This window comes from Diplotaxodon limnothrissa, linkage group LG23 (assembly GCF_057381915.1).
Source record: "Diplotaxodon limnothrissa isolate DT_005_m linkage group LG23, D_limnothrissa_male_GT1.1, whole genome shotgun sequence".
Taxonomy (NCBI): Eukaryota; Metazoa; Chordata; class Actinopteri; order Cichliformes; family Cichlidae; genus Diplotaxodon; species Diplotaxodon limnothrissa.
Window position 1 is genome coordinate 48323914 of NC_140617.1, and position 23641 is coordinate 48347554.

At 43.5% G+C, this 23641-nt stretch overlaps 1 protein-coding gene across 1 annotated transcript in view; it reads left to right on the forward strand.

Moving 5' to 3' along the window:
* The window catches only part of chrm4a (cholinergic receptor, muscarinic 4a), a 54509-nt gene extending 53798 nt beyond the window's left edge, over positions 1 to 711 (forward strand). The window contains exon 7 of the mRNA XM_085347487.1: positions 466 to 711. Within this exon, the coding sequence (XP_085203613.1) occupies positions 466 to 711 (246 nt within the window). The remainder of the gene's footprint in view (positions 1 to 465) is intronic.
* The last annotated feature ends 22930 nt before the right edge of the window (positions 712 to 23641 follow it).

Sequence of the window (23641 nt, forward strand, 5' to 3'; positions counted from 1 at the left end):
AAAGGTTGATTCTGTTCATCTGGACGTAGCGTTTTCACTGGAAACGCTACGTCCAGATGAACAGAATCAACCTTTTGGGATCTCAGCTTTAAGTCGCTTTAATGCTGTCTCACCCTTGAGATTACCCGAGACACAGAGAGCAGATATGTTTTATCTAAAGCTAACAGTGAGCGGCTGTTTTCCTGTGTGTGCAAATATTAATTGAGGTGCAGGGCAATTTAGCACGTTTGGACATGTTTTTAACGTAGCTCATACTAAAAGGTTTGGCACTGTCGTTTTTTACATAATACACATTATGCATACTTAACATGGTCAGCTCGTCTGTGAGTTATGTGACTGTCATCTCACTGCAGTGTGTGAGAAACAAAGAGCTGACAGAGTTCACAGATTATCTATCTTTGGACTTTGTGTCTACATGTTCCGGTTTATTTATTCTTCATCTCTCCTTTCTTCCATTCTTCATAGGTAACCAAGACTATCTTTGCCATCCTGCTGGCTTTCATCATAACATGGACACCGTATAATGTGATGGTGTTGATCTCAACCTTCTGCCAGTCCTGTGTCCCTGATACAGTGTGGGCAATTGGCTACTGGCTGTGTTATGTCAACTCTACTATCAACCCAGCTTGTTATGCACTGTGCAATGCCACATTTAAAAAGACTTTCAAGAACCTGTTGCTATGCCAATATAAAAATATAGGAACAAGATAAGATAGAAGGAGGATATTTGAGATAGGATGGAAGGCAAAGCTGTAAATCATTGCAAGAAGTTGTGCGAAAGAAAAATGAAGGAACTGAATGAAGAATAGCAGAACTGGGTGATGGGTGCCTTCTGAAGAGACCAGAAACTTGGAGCAGATTAGTAAATGTATTTATTCTACAAATGAATGAGTGCTCCCTATTCATACAGTCCAAGCAACACGTGAGTGTAAACCAGAGATTCTTTTATTCTTTTACCTGTCAAGCTACCCAAAATTGCACTGTGAGTAGAAATTTGGTTTCGCTAACACAGAAATTAATTTCAAATGAAGATGTAGATGCTATAAAAGGAGAGGTCAGTGATTGGATCTGCGTGGTGATGCGTGAGAATGTGGCCGAGAAAGTGGCTTTGCCTGATCTGTGCTGTGTGTATGTACATATGTATGTATGTATGTATGTACGTATGTATGTATGTATGTATGTATGTATAGCTAGATGTATAAATAGACTGGTGGATCTCTTGATGTATTAACACAAGGGGCGATCGTGGCTCAAGAGTTGGCAGTTCGCCTTGTAATCGGAAGGTTGCCGGTTCGAGCCCCAGCTTGGACAGTCTCGGTCGTTGTGTCCTTGGGCAAGACACTTCACCTGTTGCCTACTGGTGGTGGTCAGAGGGCCCGGTGGCGCCAGTGTCCGGCAGCCTCGCCTCTGTCAGTGCGCCCCAGGGTGGCTGTGGCTACAATGTAGCTGCCATCACCAGTGTGTGAATGTGTGTGTGAATGGGTGGATGACTGGATATGTAAAGCGCTTTGGGGTCCTTAGGGACTAGAAAAGCGCTATATAAATACAGGCCATTTACCATTAACATATCTAAGAAAGCAATGTTAAACTAGACTCTATTCTCTAGAGTTTGAGCTCAACCTACTGTCAGTTCTGAGTCCCTGACATGGCATGAGCAGTTGGCTACTGGCTGTGTTATTAACTCTGCTATCAGTCTGGGATGTTACACAGCAACAGTCACAACAACACAAAATATCAGATGGACGGAGAAAAGAAGAATGGGAAGGAAGAAATACTGTTATTATTGCCAGTAACCAAGACTGATTAAACAAATGAATACCAGAGATTCATTGGACGGTGCCTTTCAAATGGAGGCTACAGGAGATTAGCAACAACAGTTTGTTCATATAGCATAAAACAGAGTTTTACTTAACATACCCAACCTGCTTAAACTAAGATGCACCAAAACACCAGACGTCTTTCAGATACAGTAAAACTACTGGAGTCCAGAAATAGCTTCCAGACTCACACTGATAATTTAACACTAAACAATGATGCAATTCAATGCAGCTTTATTTATATAGCACCAAATGACAGCAACAATCACCTCAAGGTGCTTTATACTGGAAGGTAAAGTAAACTCTATGATGATACAGAGAAATCTAGACAATCACATGACCCCCTATGACCGAGCACTTTGCAACAGCGAGAAGGAAAAACTTCCTGGAATAAACAGGAATAAACCTCAGGCTCATCTGCCAGCTGGGGCTATGTGAAAGTGGCGTGCTGTGAAAGAGAGACAGAGTAATAATAACGGATGATTAAATACAGAGTGACAGAGTAAACACATAGTGAATGATACGAGTGAGTGAAGTAGAAACTCCCAGAGCATCATGGGAATCCCCAGCTGCCTACACCTATTGCAGCATAACTAAGGGAGGATTCAGGGTCACCTGGTCCAGCCCTAACTATATGCTTTAGCAAAAAGGAAAGTTTGAAGCCTAATCTTGAAAGTAGAGATAGTGTCTGTCTCCTGAATCCAAACTGGAAGCTGGTTCCACAGAAGAGGGGCCTGAAAACTGAAGGCTCTGCCTCCCATACTTCCTTTATCCAAGGAACAACAAGTTAGTCAACAGTCTGAGAGCGAAGTGCTCTGGATTTATCATGGAGCCAATAAAGAGAACTTCACTCTTTCTTTCTAGTCCCTGTCAGTACTCTCGCTGCTGCACCTTGGCTGCCAGTCAGAAGACAGAGTCAGAAGACTAATTGACATTAGTCCTCTCCGGTGTACATGTACTTGTATCCACACCCATGGCCAGGTTAGAATCACCACTTTACCTGGTCATGTCCTTAGACAAGAAACTTGGTGGAAAAAAATCCACACAGAAAGTGCACAGATGATCAAGTGCTCCTTGCAATAAACTGCACTAACAACTTTGCACAACTTTGTATCCCTAAGTCTGTTTACCCCCCATTTTATTCACTTTATTTCAGTTAGTTTGCTCAGATTGAGGATTTGTTCTGTGAGAGCCCCTAATGATTTTCCATATTATGGAGCAAGAGCGAGCAGTTACTGCGCCTGTTTGCTTCACATTGACCTGCAGTTTTGCAGATTTGTCTTGTGTCTACGAGTCATCACATACAGCTTCTTTAGAATTAACACTTCACAGAACTATTTGTGAATTTCTAAAAATCTTGCCAGTTAGCAGGTCGACTGAGAGGTGAATGGTAAACGGCCTGCATTTGTATAGCGCTTTACTCAGTGTAGTGTGGCATTTTACACTACATTCAGTCATTCACACATTCACACATTCACACACACAGAGGTAAAACAAGAGCCATGTTTAGAAGGCAGTGCAATGTGCAGATGGCTGAAATAACAGGAGAGATAAAAAGGAGTACAGGTTGAGAGAGGAGAGAGAAAAGACATATGACATGGATATGAGGAAATGAAAATGAGAGACTGGTAGAAATGGGGAAAAGAGTATTAGAGAAAGCAATCCTGAGCTTGTGGGAGAAAAGTAGGGCATGATAGGAGGAGAACAGAGGGACTCATTCCCTGATTTAGTCCTGGTCTCCCAACCCTAATTCTCATGCTGGAGACAAAATAAGAAACACAGGCTGAAGCACAACAATTCATCAAAAGTAAGGATGTTACCTCTGTCATTTATCACCATATTATTAGGATACATTTTAACTCTATTTAATGTAGTAACACTTATGTGTTTGTGATATTTCACAGTGAGTTTTACTTGTGAGTCATAAAGGTGTTTGATAGTGAGTTTTCAAAAATGAAGAGGGAATTTGGGTCAGAATTTCACACAAGGTTTAGGTTTTGTAAGACTCGGCCTAATTCAAATGTCATTATCCCATCTGAGAAATCAAGTGACTGCTCAGGCAGCTGCATGAAATCCTTGTTGGCTCAGAAGGACTTGTGTCTTTTTATAATGTGGCTGTCCCAGCTTAGCATAGCTCAGGAACCTGTCAGACATTAGACCAACTGACATTAGATTACTGTAAGTAATCCAAAGTATTCAGAATACGTTACTCTCATTGAGTAACTTATCGGAATATGTTACAAAATACATTTTGGGCCATGTATTCTGTAATCTGTAGTGGGATACATTTTAAAAGTAACCCTCCCAACACTGCCCTTCACCTTAAATAACCATAACCAGTACATAAAATGAAATACAACCCCCTAGTGGTGATAAAGGGAAACTAGAAAAATGGCTCATATGGGGATATAAAAAGAAAATCATGACAAAGCATTAATCGACCCAGGGACAAAGAGGGACTCTGCTTTCTTATATCAAACTCCACACGTAGTAAAGAGGTTTGATCCCAGTCTGCTCCAGTCTGCATGCCAAATGCCCATCGTAGCCTCAGCATGGTCACCACGGAAGGCATTCAATAGCACCAAAAATTGCTATATAGTCATCAACCAGTAAGTTCTGGTTGAGAAAACTCAGTGAACATCAGTCAACAGGAGCACCCACAGTACACATAATGATATCCCAAAGACCTCTATCAACTATCTGAAAATAAAAGACCAGAAAGCTAGTGTTTGCAAACTGGAGATAATTTGATATGCAGTAAAAAGTGCTATCACTTTGAATCAAGGTGCAGCGGAGCTTTTGGAATGTAAACGTTAGGTCACAACAATTTTGCTTTGCCACCATACAGGAAGCTAAAGTGTACATTTGCCTTTTATAAGTTAACGGTTGCCCTTGCTTTGCTCCTTCTTGTACAAGTGGTTGATACTTTTATTATCTTTTGTATCCAGTAAATCTCTGCTGTGTATGGTTGATATCAGGTTCTGCCAGTAAAACGTGCTGGTAAGTGTTATGGTGTAGAGTCCATGTACAGCAGGGGTGGGAAACTCCAGGCCTCAAGGGCCAGTGTTCTGCAGGGCTTAGATGTGTCTGAAGTATCTGCGTTTTTTCTTTAGAGGGACATAGATCTGACAGTCATCAGCCTAAAAGTGGAAAGCAATGCCGTGCTTTCTCAGTACAGAACCAAGAAGAAGCAGATATATTATCCCCAGAGAGCACTTTGCTCTCAGACTGATGATTAACTTGTAGCTTCTAAAGTTTCTAAAAGTAAAATGGGAGGCAGAGCCTTCAGTTTTCAGGCCGCTTTCCTGTGGAACCAGCTAAGATTGGCTCCGGAGATCATCCACCATCCCTCAAGAATGGCTTTAGTTTCAGGCCTCCCATGACACACTAGGCATTTCTTCTCCACTCACTTCTGATGCATTTGTCTCTCTCCTCTCCTCTCCTCTCCAATCCTCCAGTACATGGTTCCTTCTCCCTGGCCTTGTTTCTGCCAGTGGCCTCTTCCTGTTAAAATGGAGGTTTTCCTTCCTACTTTTGCCACGTGCATGCTCATGACAGATTTTTTAATTGGTGGACTATTGTTGTACAGCGCTTTGAGACAACTGTTGTTGTTAACTGGCACTATACAAAAGCATGAAGAAAGAATAAGAAATTGAATTGGGTTTATTTTACACAGTCTTCTGCTTTTCAGAGTGTACGTTTTTGCTTTCATAAATCAAAGCACAACTTTCTGTGTTCATGAACATGATTTTATAGATATAACATATCAAATCTTTAACAAACTGTCTTCAGACTTGCTTTGTGTCTATCATCACCTTCTCCAGGCACGGGGGGGGGGGGGGGGGGGGGCAGGATGTGACAGTAAATAAATACGTTGTGTTTTTCTATGCATTGTACAGGTTAGGTATAACACACAGGCCACACAATCCCCAGCAATTTCTAACAAAAGGACTCCCCCTTATATCAAATATCCTAATGATTTCCTTCAGGTGCCTCTCTGAACGGGCATGCTGTTCCCGTAGCGAAACACTAGCAGAAAACCTGCTCTTGAAGAGTATTATTTCATTGGCAGTTGTATTACCCATTTCTTCATCAGCTGTGTCGTTTTTTATTTGTTTGTTATTCGTTGTTTGTGCTTCACTTTATGGTGAATGACTCGGCTGCTTTTGTGTTTATGAATGATCATATTGTTAGTAGATCACGTGCAGAACTCTATCGCCATGTTTGGAGCTTCATGAGGGGTGTGGGGGGTGTTTCTTTTCAATCCACTCTTCAGCAAATTGGCAATACAACGAGCAGTCATAAATCTATGCAGCTGTATGAAAACCCAAGTACACCCACGATGATTCAATAGCTTGTAGAGCTACGTTTAGCACCAGTGTGGTAGACATGTGCATTATGACCAAACATTTATGCATTGTTCCAAGTTTGCTGGTTTGCAAACCTGTGCTGTTCTTTCTGTGAGACGGGAGGCTTTCTCCTGGGAAAAACTGGCAAACAAACCATACTTGTTCAGTATTTTTCTAATTGTTCTGTCATTACGAGTTCCTGCCCCAAGTGGAGGAGTTCAAGTATCTCGGGGCCTTGTTCACGAGTGATGGGAGAAGGGAGCCGGAGATCGACAGACGGATTGGTGCTGCGGCCGCAGTGATGCGGACGCTGCACCGGTCCGTCGTGGTGAAGAGGGAGCTGAGTTTTAAAGCGAAGCTCTCAATTTACCGGTCCATCTACGTCCCTACCCTCACCTATGGCCACGAGCTGTGGGTAGTGACCGAAAGAACGAGGTCGCGGATACATGTGGCGGAAATGAGCTTCCTCCGAAGGGTGGCTGGCCTCTCCCTTAGAGATAGGGTTTTTTTGCAGTTTCTTAGAGTATCGCACGGTCTGATGGGGGTGAATTTGCTGGTACGTGCTCTCCTGGTAACAGTGTGGCATTGTGCTAACACACAGCTGAATGATCCGGACCTCCAAACTGCCTAAATGTTTGCTTTTACAGACGTACTCACACTTGCTGTTGATCGGATTATCACGTCCATTTGAATAGCAGCACCTGGCTGCTACTTACCCTCTTTGTACTTTGATTTTCACTGGACTGCATAGAGTCTGTATTTTATATGTTATGAAAACATAAGAGTTCTGACACAGAAACGGAGTAGGGAGAGAGAACAGGGGAAAAGATTAATATTCAAATAGTTGGCAAGGACAGCTCACCTGCAGAAAGTACTGGCATAAAGGACTGCGGGTGGTTATCTGACATATCTACAGTGGAGTTATACTGAAAGCCTGACTGCTTCACTGAGCATCCTTTATGACAACCTAAATGACACAATTAGGCTATAATAGTGCCAAACATTGACCTTATTTAGTTAAATGCTTTTGTTGTGGCCATAAATACAACTCAGACATTTGTCTTTAATCATATTTACCCTGTTTATGCCATCTCCTATTCTCTCCTGTCAGGTATTTCTCCATCCAGGTGACTGCAATATATATATATATATATATATATATATATATATATATATATATATATATATATATATATATATATATATATATATGAACCAATCAGCTTCTCTGATTTAGTGTTGAGGACAGTTCAGAGTTGCATTTGTGAAAGCAGTTTACCCCATATAAAGAAATGAGGTCCTCTCTCTCATACTTCATGGGCTAAAAGCACAACAACATGTGTAATATCAAAGTCTGTAATTTAACAACATTACAGTCTTTTTCAAGCAACCACAGTGAGGATAAAAGGAACTTTGTGTGTGTTTACAGTTTGTGCTGTCTGTACTTTCACCTTCGCTCTCCATCTTATCTGATCTGCAGTCAAATGCTTTGTAATGATTTTAGTTTATCAGCCATTAGCCAATAAATAGCCAAAGAAAGACTCAGGTAGTAGCCCCGTGTGGCCTGTCTCATGTTTAAGTTTAACTTCATGACTAATGAGTTTTTGTGTGGTGACTGTTTCTTTCCTCTGAATTAGAAAAATTCACCAAAAGCATTTTTTTTCCAAACAAGACAGAAAAATTGTGCCATGACAGTTAAAGATCATATTCTCTGTTTTACACTTCACGAAGAATCCTGTACAATGTAACTACAACTACCTGAAGGCTAAACAACTTAATGTAATACTTTGTTTAATTTCACACATTTCAGAGATCTACATATATACATACAAATAACATATAAATGTACTATATAATATAAACGTAGTAAAAGGTGACTACAATAAAACAGTGCATTGCTGTAAATACACAACGTACTCACATACTGAATCATTCCAAAGAGACATGATCTTAATGTTAAAATATATTAACTGTATTTAGCTCCTAATGTACAGAGCATGTACCTATGTAATCTATATAGGCATTGTGAATTGTTGTCCTATCTTTGTTAAATTAATGCTATAAAACTTCTACTCTGTGGCATCAGTTAAGTGACAGCAGACATTCTATCATTTTGAAGATCAACAAATACATTTGTTTTTTAATGTAATAAAAATAGATAAATGAATAAATACATACCTGCATTAAGACAGCCAGTGTTACGTTTTTAGCTGAGCATGTAATATAGACGCCAAAGCAAAGGAAACACGCAGGTGCAAATTCTTAGTATGATGTTTCCTTTGTGCTGGTAACCATCTGTATATGTACTGTACATGCTTTCAATCTGCAAACAGTATAAAAGATGGATGTGGAAACACTGATGTTAGTCACCAGTTTGTGAAGAGCTTGAACTGAGTGATGAAACTGGACATGATGGGTGAGGGGTGTATCTGACTGTGATGCTCACAGTCCTGTGAGTCTCTGAACATAATTTACCAGCTGAATTTCTTGTGTTTTTCACTGTCACCTGGAACCCATGATGATGTCATCATAAAAGTATTTACAGCCAGGAAGCTGAGATGTTGACGTCATGTCCATCGTTTATATTCTCTATGTCTGCAGCTAAACTAGAACCGTGTTCCCAAAAACACTGTTAACATAATGACTCTTAAAGGGACGATGGAACTGACCACGAGTCACGCTGTGTTTCCAGTAATGACGTTTTTCTCCCAGTAAGCTTAAACCAGATACAGAAACATCTTCTTTTTTAAAGATCGTGCTGCGTCAGGTAGTTGATTCTCTCTGATTTTTCACTTCACCTCTTTGCCTGAGATTCAAGAGACAATCAAGCACCCAGCTTTTTACAGTAAGGAGAAGGAGAGAGACTGAAGGACAGACTGTCACCAGGGTTGGCTAGTCTCATCATGTTCTCTATTACGTGCTACTTCCATCTGTTAATCTGGATGTTTTTACGTGTAAACGTTTTGTGTTCTTGCACTGCTACAGTGACCTACTTTTGCCTTTTTGGTTTTTGAAATCCTTTGAACCTATAGAAATGTATTTCCTTTTGTAATTGGTACCAGGTAAGTATGTGGTCCTGAAAATGAAAGCACTTCATAATGTAATGGCACACTGAACATGTATGTACAGTACTTTGGTTACCTTGGTTTCTAGTGGTGATGGGAAAACCTTTGTCTGCACAATGCTTTATGGCTGTGTGTAATTTCTCTTACTACTTTTTCATGTACAACTCTATTTAAACAGCCATATCATTTTCAAAGCAGTCGAGTAACATCTGGCAAAAAACACAGTTGGCATTATTTTTTTTTAATGTACTGTAATATATGTGGAAAAGAATTTGTGCTGATACAGAACTGTAATGCAAATAAACATTTGGTGTGGAAAAGCTTGTATTATGTGTACTGTCTGAGGTGAAGCTTGTCATGAGAAGGAAAAAGAGAGAAAAGTGGAATCCGTCAGTTTGTGTGTGAGGTGTGTTTGTTTTTTTCAAGTGTTCCTCCAGACTACAAAACACACACACACACACACACACACAGGGAGAAGAACATTAGTCAAAGAACATTTGCAAACGTTGTCTGACTAAAAACCTGTTTCACTGATGCAATCATAATGTCATTTCTTATTGAACAATGGAAAACCACTGATCCAAACTAGTTGTGCAAAATCCTGCAAAATCCTGCAAAATCCTGCAAAATCCTGCATTACTCAGCTGAGAAAAACAGGGGTACTTATAAGCTGCAATGACGAAAAACAAATCAGAGACAAAGGAAAACAAAGATGTTACAAACGTGTCATTTTTCTTACACGCGTAAATGGCATTGTGATATTTTAATGCAATTTTCTTTCCTCCATTTTAAGCAAGCATCTAGGATGGAGACAAGCACTAGCCCCTCCCACTGGCACTAAAATGCCAACGTCAAACTGTAGCCATGGCAACACACATATAAAACTGCACACATAATTTATTCCAGTGCTGTTTTCAATGAAATGGAGCACAGAGATCAGAACATGAGAGCTGACCTAGATCGGGAGGAGCAGGTTGTTAACAGAAGGAAAACAGTGAATCCAATGGACATAAAGTTGATTGTTACCCATAAAGTCATTTAACATTCACAAATCATCATAAAGCATGTAAACATTCAGGGACACACTGAAACTGTATGGCTTTTATTTTTCTGCTACTTCTTGTGTTTATGGACAACAAAAGTATAAAACAAAGATGATTTTATTTAGTGGTCACAGACACTAATACTGAGGAGAAAACTGATGCACATGGGCTTCTGATGTGCTCATTGGTCTGCACTAGAAATGAGAGCAATATATTCAGTGGAACATCATCTTACTGTTGGACTTATTGCTACTGCTTAATGGCTGATTTTAAAACGTGCTCCCTGAGGCTTTAGTTGTATGTAAATGCAGTCAGCCCAAACCATTCACTTTATTTCACCGCAGCACTAAATAACAACAACAATCGCCTGAAGTTACTTTATATTGTAAGGTAGACCCTACAAGTCACGACAGTCACGAAAAGTCGACTCGTATTTTCTTTCTTTTATGTCAATGCCTTGACAGATGACAGGTGTGATCTAGTATATTAGTGTTGTGTCTCACAGAATAATTGCAGTGTCACAAAAAACAAAAGAAAACAAAAAACGCCGGTCACTCAACCACTGATGACAACATTTATATTGGCGGAGAACGTCCCCAACAAAAGATCTTAACAATACTGAAAAAGCTTTGTTTGTTTGTTTGTTTTTTCAATCTAAACCACAATTTATCAAAAATGAATCCGGGCTGTGGATTGAAAAAGCAAACAAAATAAAGGGGAAAGAAGATTTTATTAAAACGTTATGAAGCAGAGACAGCTAAGCTATTAGGTTCATCAAAGCCATCACCAAAGGAAAGTTGACAGTAAATCCTCAGGCGGAAAGAAGCAAAACTGTAGAAAAACATCATAATTACAAAATGTAAAACTATATAAATAAATACTTTTCATCATAAAGAGACACTTAAAACTGCCAGAGAAGACTCACTGGGGCTGGGCAGTGCTTCTCCCCAGCTTTTCCTTTTTGCTGAGTGGAGCCAGCTGACACCAAAGGAGACAGGAGTGTCACCTGAGTAGGGGGGAAGGGAGGGGTACACCATTCAGGGAAAAACCACAAACAAAGCTCTAGGAAAAAAGCCTTTTTAGCCCAAAACCCTGAACTGCTACACTTGCACTGCCATTGAGTGCATTAGGTACCACATGGTCAGCTCCACTTCAGCTCAATTTCAAGGGTAGCTATAGGTTAAAACTGTGCCATGGTATTTTCTGGTTGTGTATATACATCAGGGAAGTGGTGTTCCATCATCAAAAACCGACATTAATTAAAACGTACCAAAACAAAAGCGATCTCTCTCTCTCTGTCATACCAGACAGCAGTCATAGCATTAGCAAGTAAACCAATTGAAACACATGAGTTTCCTCTTGCTAACCACCCTTGGTCAAAATGTGTGATGTACCGACGTTTGAAAAAGCTGTTAATAACTCGTTTAATGCATTAGTAAGGAAAGCAGTGACGACTATGGACAGGGGACGATTCCATTCATTTCACTAGGTATGACTGTGCAATTACAATAAAGAGTCTGCATAACACACACCTCAACCCTTTTATTTCAGATGGTTGTTATTAATATTTGAATATGCTTTTTGAAAAATCGAGATGTAGGCCTGTGTTTCTCAGCTCATGAACAATTAGTGTTCAGGGGACATTCACTACAAACATGTGACTTATACAATTTGATGCTGGGCATTAAACAGTAATAAGTAAAGCTCAATAAAATGAGCTCAGACTTAAATTCTATTCCAGTGGTCCAAATCTTGCTTTAGCCTTGACAGCAGATGCTGATAATTGGCCTTATAAAGCTACCCTTGTACCTACATATTTTCATTTTCCATGGCTAATCTTGAAAAGGTTAGATACAATATGTGCCTCGTATGCAGAGATGGGCATTCACTCACTTTTCTGAATATTAACTTTATGACCCAATATTTCTCCAAATTTCAAAACAATAATCAACAATTTAGGGGCGCTCAAACAAGGGTCTGATATAAAACAACATGTGATCTGCATGCTTCCTTCTGCTCTGTCTATTGCAAGTGGCTCAATTGCTCAAACTTAAATACGTACTTAAGATCATTTCCGGAGCCACCGTTTCTAGATGACGTGCCAACACCTTTGCAAGGATTTTGACATCTGTGTCAGAAGAGAAACGGGGCATTCAAGAGGGTCCGTATCCTTTTTAGGCAACAGAGAAATAACAGACGGGGGAATCATTTTTGCAGTGAGGGATTTTACAAACACAGACAGCAACAAAGGAGAGTAGACCTGGAAATATTTTGAAAAATTCTGCCTGAAAGCAGCAATTTTCCATTATGCATGTCTCTGATCGCTGATGTTATTTCTGTGTTTGAGCGGTCCCACTCCAACTTAGTACCCAAGTCAACATCCACAGAGGGACTTTTCATTTAAAAGAATTTCTACCTCAGACTTGTTGGTCGATGAATCTGAGGTATAATAATGACTAACAGAAATCTCTAAATTATAAAACATAAATGAATCTCCTTATTATCTGAATGCTCTACAGGGTGGGCCATTTATATGGATACTCCGTAATAACATGGGAATGGTTGGTGATATTAAAGTCCTGTTTGTGGCACATTAGTATATGTGAGGGGGCAAACTCCTCAAGATGGGCGGTGACCACGGTGGCCATTTAGAAGTTGGCCATCTTGGATACAACTTTTGTTTTTTCAATAGGAAGAGGGCCATGTGACACATCAAACTTATTGGTAATGTCACAAGAAAAACAATGGTGTGCTTGGTTTCAATGTAACTTTTTTCTTTTTTTGGAATTCTAGAAACAGTCGATCATGTTTGTTTGTCAAAGCTGAATTAGCGTTTTTAGCTAACAGCTACAATAAGCATAAAAGTTACCGTACGGCTATCATTTGTTAACATGACGCTTGTTCTTATACATGTAATACATTTATTACCAACCTGAGAGTTCATCCGCTGGTCATTCGACATGACGAATGACTTCTGAAGTCTTAATTCAGCTCAAGACGCTGTAGATTCCCGCCAGTCCGCCAGTAAAATGTAGTTCTATTAATCTGCCCTCGATTACTCTTGAACCAGAACCGGATGTAAGTCCCAAAAAACTGAATTTTGGAACTGAAACTGAACGGTGAGAAGTGAATCTGAAATTATTCGAGAGCTAAATTTTTAAAGGATAAAATACGGTTTCAAAGTAAATGAATTCATTTTCAAAATATAAAATTCAATTTCAATTCAGTGATGATCATTTTCAAACCAATAAATTGAATTTCAAATTAGGCTAATTCATATTCAGTTTGTAAAAGCATTTATTCAAGTTACAATTCAAATTCAAATTTAACTTATTCAAATTCAGTTTCTGATGGCAGAGATTTCTGCACATAGAAACTCTTCAAATAAGATACTGTCATGGTTCTCAAGACCTGGAGAGGTCGTGGTGTGTGTTTTGGTCTTCGCCTCTCCCACCTGGGCAGAACTGAACCTTGATTCCTCGCCTCTGAACCCGCCCTGAAAACACACCTATGGCTCATTCACACTGATGCTGGCAGACTACTTAAGATGGTAAGAGAGGCTGCTTCCTCGCTGGATCGTCACACTACCTAGTCCAGTGTAGCCTAGCCTTTTGAGCATTCCTTGTGATTTCCTAGAGTTTCCTCCTAACGTTGTTTTCCTGTGTACAGGCCTTCTAGATTCCCTGCCCGTCTTCCCTGCTGTCTGGATTCCTGTGGATGTGTGAGTGAGCATGAGCATTTTGGAGTGGACTATCTGAGTGAGTTGTGGATTGAGTTGGTCGGTGTTTACATCCCTCCTCAGGCCAACGCGAACTGAAGTCAAAACTGTGAAGAAGTGGACCAACGCAGCAAAGCAGGAACTGCAGGACTGTTTTGACTGCACTGATTGGACTGTTTTTGAAGCTGCATCTGAGATCCTGGATGAGCTCACGGACACTGTGACATCATACATCAGTTTTTGTGAAGACGTGTGTGTGCCAACAAAGACCTTTTGCACATACAACAACAACAAACCATGGTACACTAACTCTACACTAACGACTGCACCTCCAAGAACTCGGCTGTTAAACTCCTAAAGTTTGCAGACGACACCACCGTCATTGGACTCATTCAGGATGGTGATGAGTCTGCATACCGGCAGGAAGTTGAGGTATAGAAGCCTGCAGACCAGGACCACCCGACACAGGACCCTCGCCATCTCCCTCCTATACTGCTGAACTGTCACACTGCTCCCACTGCCAGACTGAAACTGACCTTATGTACATTCTGTGGTATTCATTTCACTTCATTTCATTTCTGTCATCCTGTATTTTCTGTATATAAGATTTAGAGTGGTTATTTGTGGTTGGTTTACACAGCTTGTGTATGTTTGTGTATGTACGTGTATGCATTTGTAACTGTATATATCCACACGTGTGTGTGTGTGTGTGTGTGTGTGTGTGTGTGTGTGTGTGTGTGTGTGTGTGTGTGTGTGTGTGTGTGTGTGGGTGAATTGTGTTGATTACATTGTTGAGATTTACATTGCTGTGCCAAGGAACCAAATTCCTTGTATGTGTCTGTGCATATACATGGCCAACAAACGCGATTCTGATTCTGATTTGAAGAGGAGCGTGTGTGCACCTGCCTTGGACCTTCCCTCCACTTCTGACACCCCTCCACTCCCTGGAGCCCCGTGTTATCTGTCTCACTGTATATATGTATATATCCTCACTTGGTGCCACATTGTAAATAAACCCTTACCTTCTCTCTAAAACTTCAGAGTCCTGCGAGTGAGTCTCCTACCTAATAATCTGTGACAGATGATCTGTTAGCTGTTTGACTCTTTCAAGGATGTTTGATATAAAGGAAGGTTGGAGATTGGCCTATAATTAGCTAAGACTGCTGGGTCTAGAGATGCTTTTTGAGTAAAGGTTTAACTACAGCTAGCTTGAAGGCCTGTGGTACATAGCTGATTATTAGAGATAGGTTGATCATATTCAAGATCGAAGAATTAATTAATGGCAGGACTTCTTTGAGCAGTTTTGTAGGAATGGGGTCTAAAAGACACGTTGATGGTTTGGAGGAAGTAATTATTGAAGTTAACTCAGAAAGATTAATTGGAGAAAAAGAGATGATTTTGAGTAATTTTTTCTCTAATGATAAGAATTTTATTTGTGAAGAACTTCATGAAGTCATTACTAGTTAACGTTGAAGGAATGGTTGGCTCAACAGAGCTCTGACTTTTTGTCAGCCGTCAATCAGTGATGAGTAGTAAGATGTTCTGGCTTTCTTATAAAGCCCCAACAGGTAACACTTTATAATAAGTGCACACTATTAAGCATTAGTTAATCATCTGTTAAGCAGTAGTTAATGGTTACTTAATTATCCCTACAGTATCTACAAAGTATTTCTCATAATCAGTTAATAGTTTACAAGCACTGCTATTAACACTTTATTCATGATGATTAAGCTAATGTATAACACTTTTTATTAATCATGTTTTCATGTTCTAAAAATCATTGATTAATCATTTATAAATACTACTTTGCATCAGTTACAAACCAGTCATTTCAGGATGTTCAGTGGTATACAAAATCATTGGTAAAAGGTAAGTAGATGGTTAACACACCCTATATAACACTAAAAACTCTACATGTACCACACATACTAGTTTCATACTAGACTTTTTATAAATACTGGATATCAGGGTTACATCAGTCAGCTGCTATATCTTAACAGATGTCTTACAATTTATTTATAACTGTCACTTAAAGGCTGCCAAAGCTGTAACTCACTATCGACCAACTTCTTTTTCGATAGATTATCTATAAATACTCATAAATACCTTAATAAACTTTAGGAAGTTACAAACCATTGGCTACTTGTTAGTAAAGTATTTTGAGTGAGCTCATCTAAAGTGGGGACCATATATACCTTACAGCCTATTTATAGATGTGAAAGTTTCTAAAATATATTGTAACAAAAAATAAATGACAACACACAGGGTGGATCCAGAAAACACTGTATTTTAAAGATGCCAGTCACAAAAACATCAGAACAATGCTTACAGATTGGACACACAAATACAAAAATGAAAACAGTGTAATAAACTATCAGCCAATATTTGAAGTAATACAGAACATGGCTGAATGCAAACTATATGACCTGTAGCTCTTTACATGAAGTGTTCAAATAACATTTTCAAAAAGGTGAAAAAAATAGCAGTAGCAACATTAACTTTTATAATTATCTGTATTTTTTGGAAATGTCAGTCTCACCAATGTACCATTATTGTGCTTTTTTGCGAGCCACTCGTTCCACTCAATAACTGTGAGGTGATCTGACAGTAGTCTATCTGTTACCCCTGAGTCTCCAGATTTGCTCTTTGTAAGGCCTCTAGGCTCTCTCCAGATGTTGGGTGTGGGCACCTGTACGATGGTCAACATGCCACCTGCTGTGGTTAACAGTATGGTGTTCATACCCTAAATTTGGGAGTACACGATAGGCCCGCCATTCATCACTTATCACTGAGGAACAAATCCGGACATGAAGGGTAATCACAGGAACAAGATGTCTTCAAGATCTTTTCTCCAAAAGTTGCAAGATAGGTCTTGTTTTCCCTCGATGTTATTTTCTTCCTCTCCCCTACTGATGCAGAAACAAAGAAAAAGAACACAAATGACTAAAAGATACTATGAAAGGTTGATAAATGTATGGATGTAATATAAAATTACAGTCACAAAAATTTACCTTTCGTTTGGGACCAAAGTGACTCATCGATCACAACAAGCTCCCTTCGGCCACCAATCTGCTGACCTGACATCTCAATCTAATTTTTTGGACATTTTACTGAGTGTTGTTGCACAATAGTGTCATCTATCATTTCGATTTGACGTAATCGCAGACCCCGAGAAAATCTTCAGAGAACAAAAAATCCTTACAAAGAGTAATTTAAATCTATTTCTGTTGTATTCCCTCCTATGGTGTCGGCACACTAATTAGGGCTTATAGTCAGACTGATACACACGGTAGCTTGTTTATATTTCGACTTCATCTCTTTATTAACATAACACAGAAATTACACACACACATATAACGGGGGGTGGTGCCCACTACTGGTGATAGCTTGTATAGCACACCATATATTTTGGTAACATCTCCTCCCCACTAAGCTATGCGACTGTGGCACCGCGCACAGAAACATTTCCCTTAACTAAAGGGTTACTTTTTTTTCTTTATTTTTCTTATTCTTTCTTCTTCTTTTTTTGGTTTTTACAACATTCATGAAAACTGGAACTAATGTTGCTTCCTGTATTAAATTGAGAATAATGTCTCTGAACCCAACATTCTCACAGAACTACTTCAATATACTCACCCATCACGATAACGAGTGGGCGGCTTAGTGACTCTCACTGGGTAAGGTCTCCTCTGTAACCTGTGTACAGTCAGACGGTGGTGGTTTAACAGACTGGGGTGTTTCTGGAGGTATTCTGGTCCCCAGAACTTGTTCAACAGTCTCTTCCTGCGGGGATGTACAAGGGTGAAGCATGGTGTCACTACCACTCTGGGCTGGTGACATTTGAGAGCTTGTCGGAGGATCCACTGCAACCTGCTGAGATACTGGCTCAGGTCGTGTCAGCATCTGATCCACATGATGTTTCCACACTCCTTGTGCTCCCACATTCACCTTGTATGACACTGGCCCAGTCTTTTCCAGTACGACACCGTGCATCCACTTGTCCTTGTCCTAACAGAACTAAGGAGCTAGGACTACTAGAGACAGAAATCAAAACCAAGAGAATCAAAACACATCATGAAATCAAGGATAACTAATACAAACAGAAAAACACTGAGTCCACAGACTGAGGACCGTGACAGTGGAGATACTGGTGAAACTTGCACACTCCAAAAATTATCGCAAACCCCTCCCACTCGATCTGAGCATAGTTTCATTCTGCTTTGCTGAGAGTCCGTGAAGCATAAGCAATTAGCCGTTCTTGGCCATCAGACATGACATGTGAGAGCACGGCTCCAACTACATATGGTGAAGCATCACACGCCAAGCAGAGAGGCAGTTCAGGATTGTAGTGGGTGAGTATTTCTGGTGAGGCCAGATGTTCTTTAGCTTTCTGGAAAGCTGACTCACAGGCTGATGTCCATTTCTTCTCTTTACTGAGCAGCTCATTCAGCGGCTTCAGGACTGTAGCTAAATCAGGTATGAAAGGTCCAAAATAGTTGAGCATTCCCAGAAAAGAACGTAACTGGCTGACATCAGCTGGTGCTGGAGCTTCCATAACGGCACGCACCTTTTCTGGTGATTTGTGTAACCCTGCCGCATCAATTATGTGGCCCAGGTATTCCACTGATTCTTGGAAAAACAGGCACTTCTGTTTGAGACGCAGGCCATACTCCTCCAGCCTGCTCAAAACTGCCTCAAGGGTTGTCTGTTTGTCAGGACCACTGACGAGGATGTCATCCAGATAACAATGGGTGTATGGCAGGCTGAGAAGCGCTTGATCCATAGCCTTCTGAAACAACGCAGGTGACGACGCCACTCCAAAAGGTAAATGATTGAAACAGAACAGCCCTTTTTGAGTCAAATTCAAATTCAAATTTTATTTGTCACGTACACAGTCATACACAGTACGATATGCAGTGAAATGCTTAGACAACTGCTCGTGACCTAAAGAAAAAAAAAGGAAAAGGCTATGAATAAGATAGGAAATAAATATGAAAAATTAAAAAGGGTAAAAAGGGTAAGGGTGAGTCGAAACAGTCAGCAGCTTCTTAGACTGCTTTTCTACCTCCATCTGTAGATAGGCATTTGCTAAGTCCAGCTTACTGAATGCTGACCCCCTGCTAGAGAAGCAAACTGTCACGATCTGGTACAGGGATTCAACGCAGAGCGGTAAGGTATCTCCAAGGTGTGGTTTATTTACAGTGCAGTGCAATATATGTACAGTGAAGGGATCCAAAAACTCCGGGGGGAATCACAGGGTAACTCGCTCACGTCTTCTCCGCTCACACTCACACACTTTCCCGTAGCAGGGAGGTCGCAGGTCCGGGGGGGGGGAGATCTGAAGCAGACGAGAAGGCAGGTCACCAACAAATCACAAGTCACGGATATGAAGCACAAGAGCTGTGAGAACACTAACGTTAGGGGTACAATCATCCAGCGACGAGAGGATCTGTGTTCCAGCCTCAAATAGTGCTCCCGGTGATGATGGGTGAGTGTTGTCAGGTGTGTGTGTGGGCCAAGGGCGGGAGCCCACAGTGAGCTCCGCCCAGGCAGAGAGGGAGAAAACAGCAACAGCAATTGTAGCCTTGTGGGGCCGACCGGGCAGGCACGGAGACCATGACAGTACCCCCCCCCCTCAACGGGAGCCTCCCGGTGACCCACCAGGCTTACCTGGATGCCTGCGGTGGAAGTCCCGGAGCATGGCAACATCCAGGACAGCAGCTCGAGGCACCCAGGAGCGTTCCTCTATCCCGTAGCCCTCCCAGTCAACCAGGTACTGAAAACCCCGACCCCGGCGCCGGGAGTCCATGATGCGGGTGATATTGTAGACCAGCTGACCATCCACGAGCCGGGGGGGCGGCGGGGCCCTGGAGGGAGGGCACAACGGGCTGGAGAGCACCGGCTTGACCTGAGACACATGAAAGACATTGTGAATGCGCATGTTGCGCGGCAGCTTGAGGCGGACAGACACAGGGTTCACAATGGCCTCAACGGGAAAAGGGCCAATAAACTGAGGAGACAGCTTCTTCGACTCAGTCCGTAGCGGCACAACACGGGTAGCCAGCCATACTTGTTGACCGATGGTGTACACGGGGGCCGGTGTCCAGCGACGGTCAGCGAGGGTCTTGTTCCACTCCTTAGTACGGAGCAGGGCAGCCCGAGTCGTCCGCCAGGCACGACGGCACCCGCGGAGGTGAGCCTGTACAGAAGGAACGGAGTGCTCACCTTCGATGGCCGGGAGCAAAGGTGGTTGATAGCCCAGGGACGCTTCGAAGGGAGACTTGCCCGTGGCGGAGGATGTGTGGCTGTTGTGGGCGTATTCGATCCATGGAAGCTGTTCACTCCAGGTCGATTGGTTGTGCGAAGTGACACAGCGGAGGGCAGCTTCCAGCTCCTGGTTGGCCCGCTCCGATTGCCCGTTACTCTGTGGATGGAAACCGGAAGACAGACTGACCTTGGCCCCCAGTGCAGAGCAGAACTCCCTCCAAACACGGGACGTGAATTGCGGCCCCCTATCCGAGACGATGTCCTCGGGGATCCCGTGAAGACGGAACACATGGGAGGTGAGGAGCCGGGCCGTCTCCAAGGCCGAGGGGAGCTTCGGGAGGGCGACGAAGTGTGCAGCTTTGGAGAAACGATCGATAATGGTAAGTATGGTGGTGTTACCAGCGGAGGGCGGCAGGCCCGTGACAAAGTCCAAAGAAACATGGGACCATGGTCGAGCTGGTGTAGGGAGAGGCTGCAGAAGACCCGGTGGAGGGCGGTTCGAAAGCTTATTCCGGGCGCAGGTCGAACAGGCGGCTACATACTCCTTGGCATCCCTAGTCATAGCAGGCCACCAGAAGTAACGTCGGAGGAACGAGCAGGTGCGGAGGACCCCAGGATGGCATGAAAAGCGGGCGGTGTGAGCCCACTGGAGAACCTGAGAGCGGACGGCTGAAGGAACGAAGAGGCGACCAGGTGGACCAGTGCCAGGATCCGGTTCGGTCTCCAGCGCCTCTTGGATGAGCCCCTCGATCTCCCAGGAGATGGCTCCAATTACGCAGGCGGCCGGGAGGACAGGCTCAGGGTCCGAGTCCTCCCCAGTGATGGAGAATTGCCTGGACAGGGCGTCTGGCTTTACGTTCCGTGTTCCTGGCCTGTAGGTGATAGTGAAGTCAAAACGAGCGAAAAACAGTGCCCACCTGGCTTGCCGGGAATTGAGACGTCTAGCCGAGCGCAGGTACTCCAGATTCTTGTGATCCGTCCAGACGATGAATGGTTGTGCTGCTCCCTCCAACCAATGTCTCCACTCCTCCAGGGCCAGCTTGACGGCCAGAAGCTCCCGGTCCCCGATGTCATAGTTACACTCTGCTGGGGAGAGACGGCGAGAATAAAAGGCACACGGGTGCAGCTTACCGTCCATCTGTTGCGACAGAACTGCCCCAACCCCGGAGTCCGACGCGTCCACTTCCACAACGAACTGCCGTGTAAGGTCCAGTTGCCGGAGTATGGGAGCGGTGGTGAACCTGTCCTTGAGCAGGGCGAAGGCTCGCTGAGCGGCAGAATCCCACTGGAAGGGAACCTTGGGAGAGGTGAGTTTAGTGAGAGGGAGAGCGATTCTGCTGAAATCACGAATGAACCGTCTGTAAAAGTTGGCGAATCCCAAAAAACGTTGCACTTGGCGGCGATCAGGAGGAGTAGGCCATTCCACCACAGCTCGCACTTTCTCCGGATCTGTCCGCAAGTCCCCCTTCTCGATAATGTGGCCCAGAAAACTCACAGACGACACGTGGAAGTCGCACTTCTCCCCCTTCACAAAGAGCCGGTTCTCCAGAAGGCGTAGCAGGACCTGCCGGACATGGACCTTGTGCTCCTCGAGCGTCTTAGAAAAGACCAAGATGTCATCTAAGTACACAAACACACAACGGTTAACAAAATCACGAAGGACATCATTAACCATCGCCTGAAACACCGCGGGGGCGTTAGTCAGCCCAAACGGCATCACGAGATACTCAAAGTGGCCCCGATGCGTATTGAACGCGGTCTTCCACTCATCCCCCTCCCTGATGCGCACCAGGTGGTAAGCGTTGCGCAGATCCAGCTTGGTAAAGACGGTCATGCCCTGAAGCAGTTCAAAGGCGGAGAAAAGCAACGGCAAAGGGTATTTGTTCTTAACAGTGATCTGATTAAGGCCCCAAAAGTCAATACACGGCCGCAGCGAACCATCCTTCTTATCCACAAAAAAAAACCCAGCCGCGACAGGGGAAGAGGAGGGGCGAATCAACCCCGCCGCCAGCGACTCCGAGATGTAGCGCTCCATAGCATCCCTCTCAGGCCGGGAGAGGCTGTACAGGCGGCTAGACGGCAGCGGAGCTCCAGGAAGAAGATCGACGGCACAATCGTACGGGCGGTGCGGGGGAAGGGACCGCGCCCGATCCTTACAAAAAACATCCCGCAGATCATGATAAACCCGCGGAACCATCGAGAGGTCCGGGGCGTCCGACGGCGAGGCCGTGGGTGGGAGCGAAACGGGGGAAGCCGCAGCCCGGAGGCAGTTCATATGGCAGGCCACACTCCAACCTAGTACGGCACCCTTCTCCCAGTCGATATGCGGGTTGTGGAGGACAAGCCAGGGGTGACCCAGAACCAGCGGAGTGAGAGGAGCCTTAAACGAAAAAAAACAAATCCTTTCTGTGTGATTGCCAGAGAGAGATAATGAAAGGAATTCAGAAACATGAGTGATGTCAGGCAGGCGCTGGCCCGACAGTGCGTGAACGCGGAGGGGGCGTGACAGAGGCTCCAAGGCGATGTTCAGTTTGGCGGCGAGTGAGGTGTCAATAAAGTTCTGCTCAGCCCCAGAGTCAATGAGAACGGAGAGAGAATGAGAAACAGTCCGAACACGCAGAGTAGCCGGTAAAAGAAGTCTGGGGAGAGGGCTTTCACTCGACAGATCGCCCACCAGCACCCTCACGATCACTGGTGAGCGCGCCCTTTTGCCAGCGTTGGGCAGGAGGAGACAGAGTGGCCTTTACGGCTGCAGTAAACGCACTCACCGGAGGCAAGGCGGCGCTGGCGCTCCGCGGGCGACAGCCGCGAGCGCCCAAGCTGCATGGGCTCTTCCCCATCCCCGGCGTCGGCGTCACACAACCCATGGGCCGCAGTAGGGGTCCCACAAAAGTCCAGCGGGGCATGCCCCGAACGCGCGCGTGCGCTCCGATGTGCGCGCACCTGATCGTCCACCCGCATACACAAAACCAAAAGCGCATCCAGGGAGGAAGGTAGTTCTCGGAGCATAAGTTCATTCCTTATTTCCTCATTAATATTAGTGAGCAATGCACTTTTAAGGGCCTCTTCCCCCCATTTCGCCTGTTCAGCCAAGGTAGAAAAGTCAATAGAAAAATCAGCCATGCTGCGTTTACCTTGTTTAAGCGCAAGCAAGCGCTGGCCGGCGGTGGCAGTTGTGGCTTTCCTGTCAAACACACCTTTAAACTTAGTCAGAAAGTCAGAAAAGGTGATGTCCGGCTCCGCCTGAAGCGCAGCTTGAGCCCAGGTTAGAGCACGGTCCTGGAGTAACTGGACGATATAAGCGATTTTAGCACCATCAGTAGAAAAGGCTTGCGGTTGCTGGCGAAACTGAAGGGTACACTGAGTGAGAAAACCAGCACAT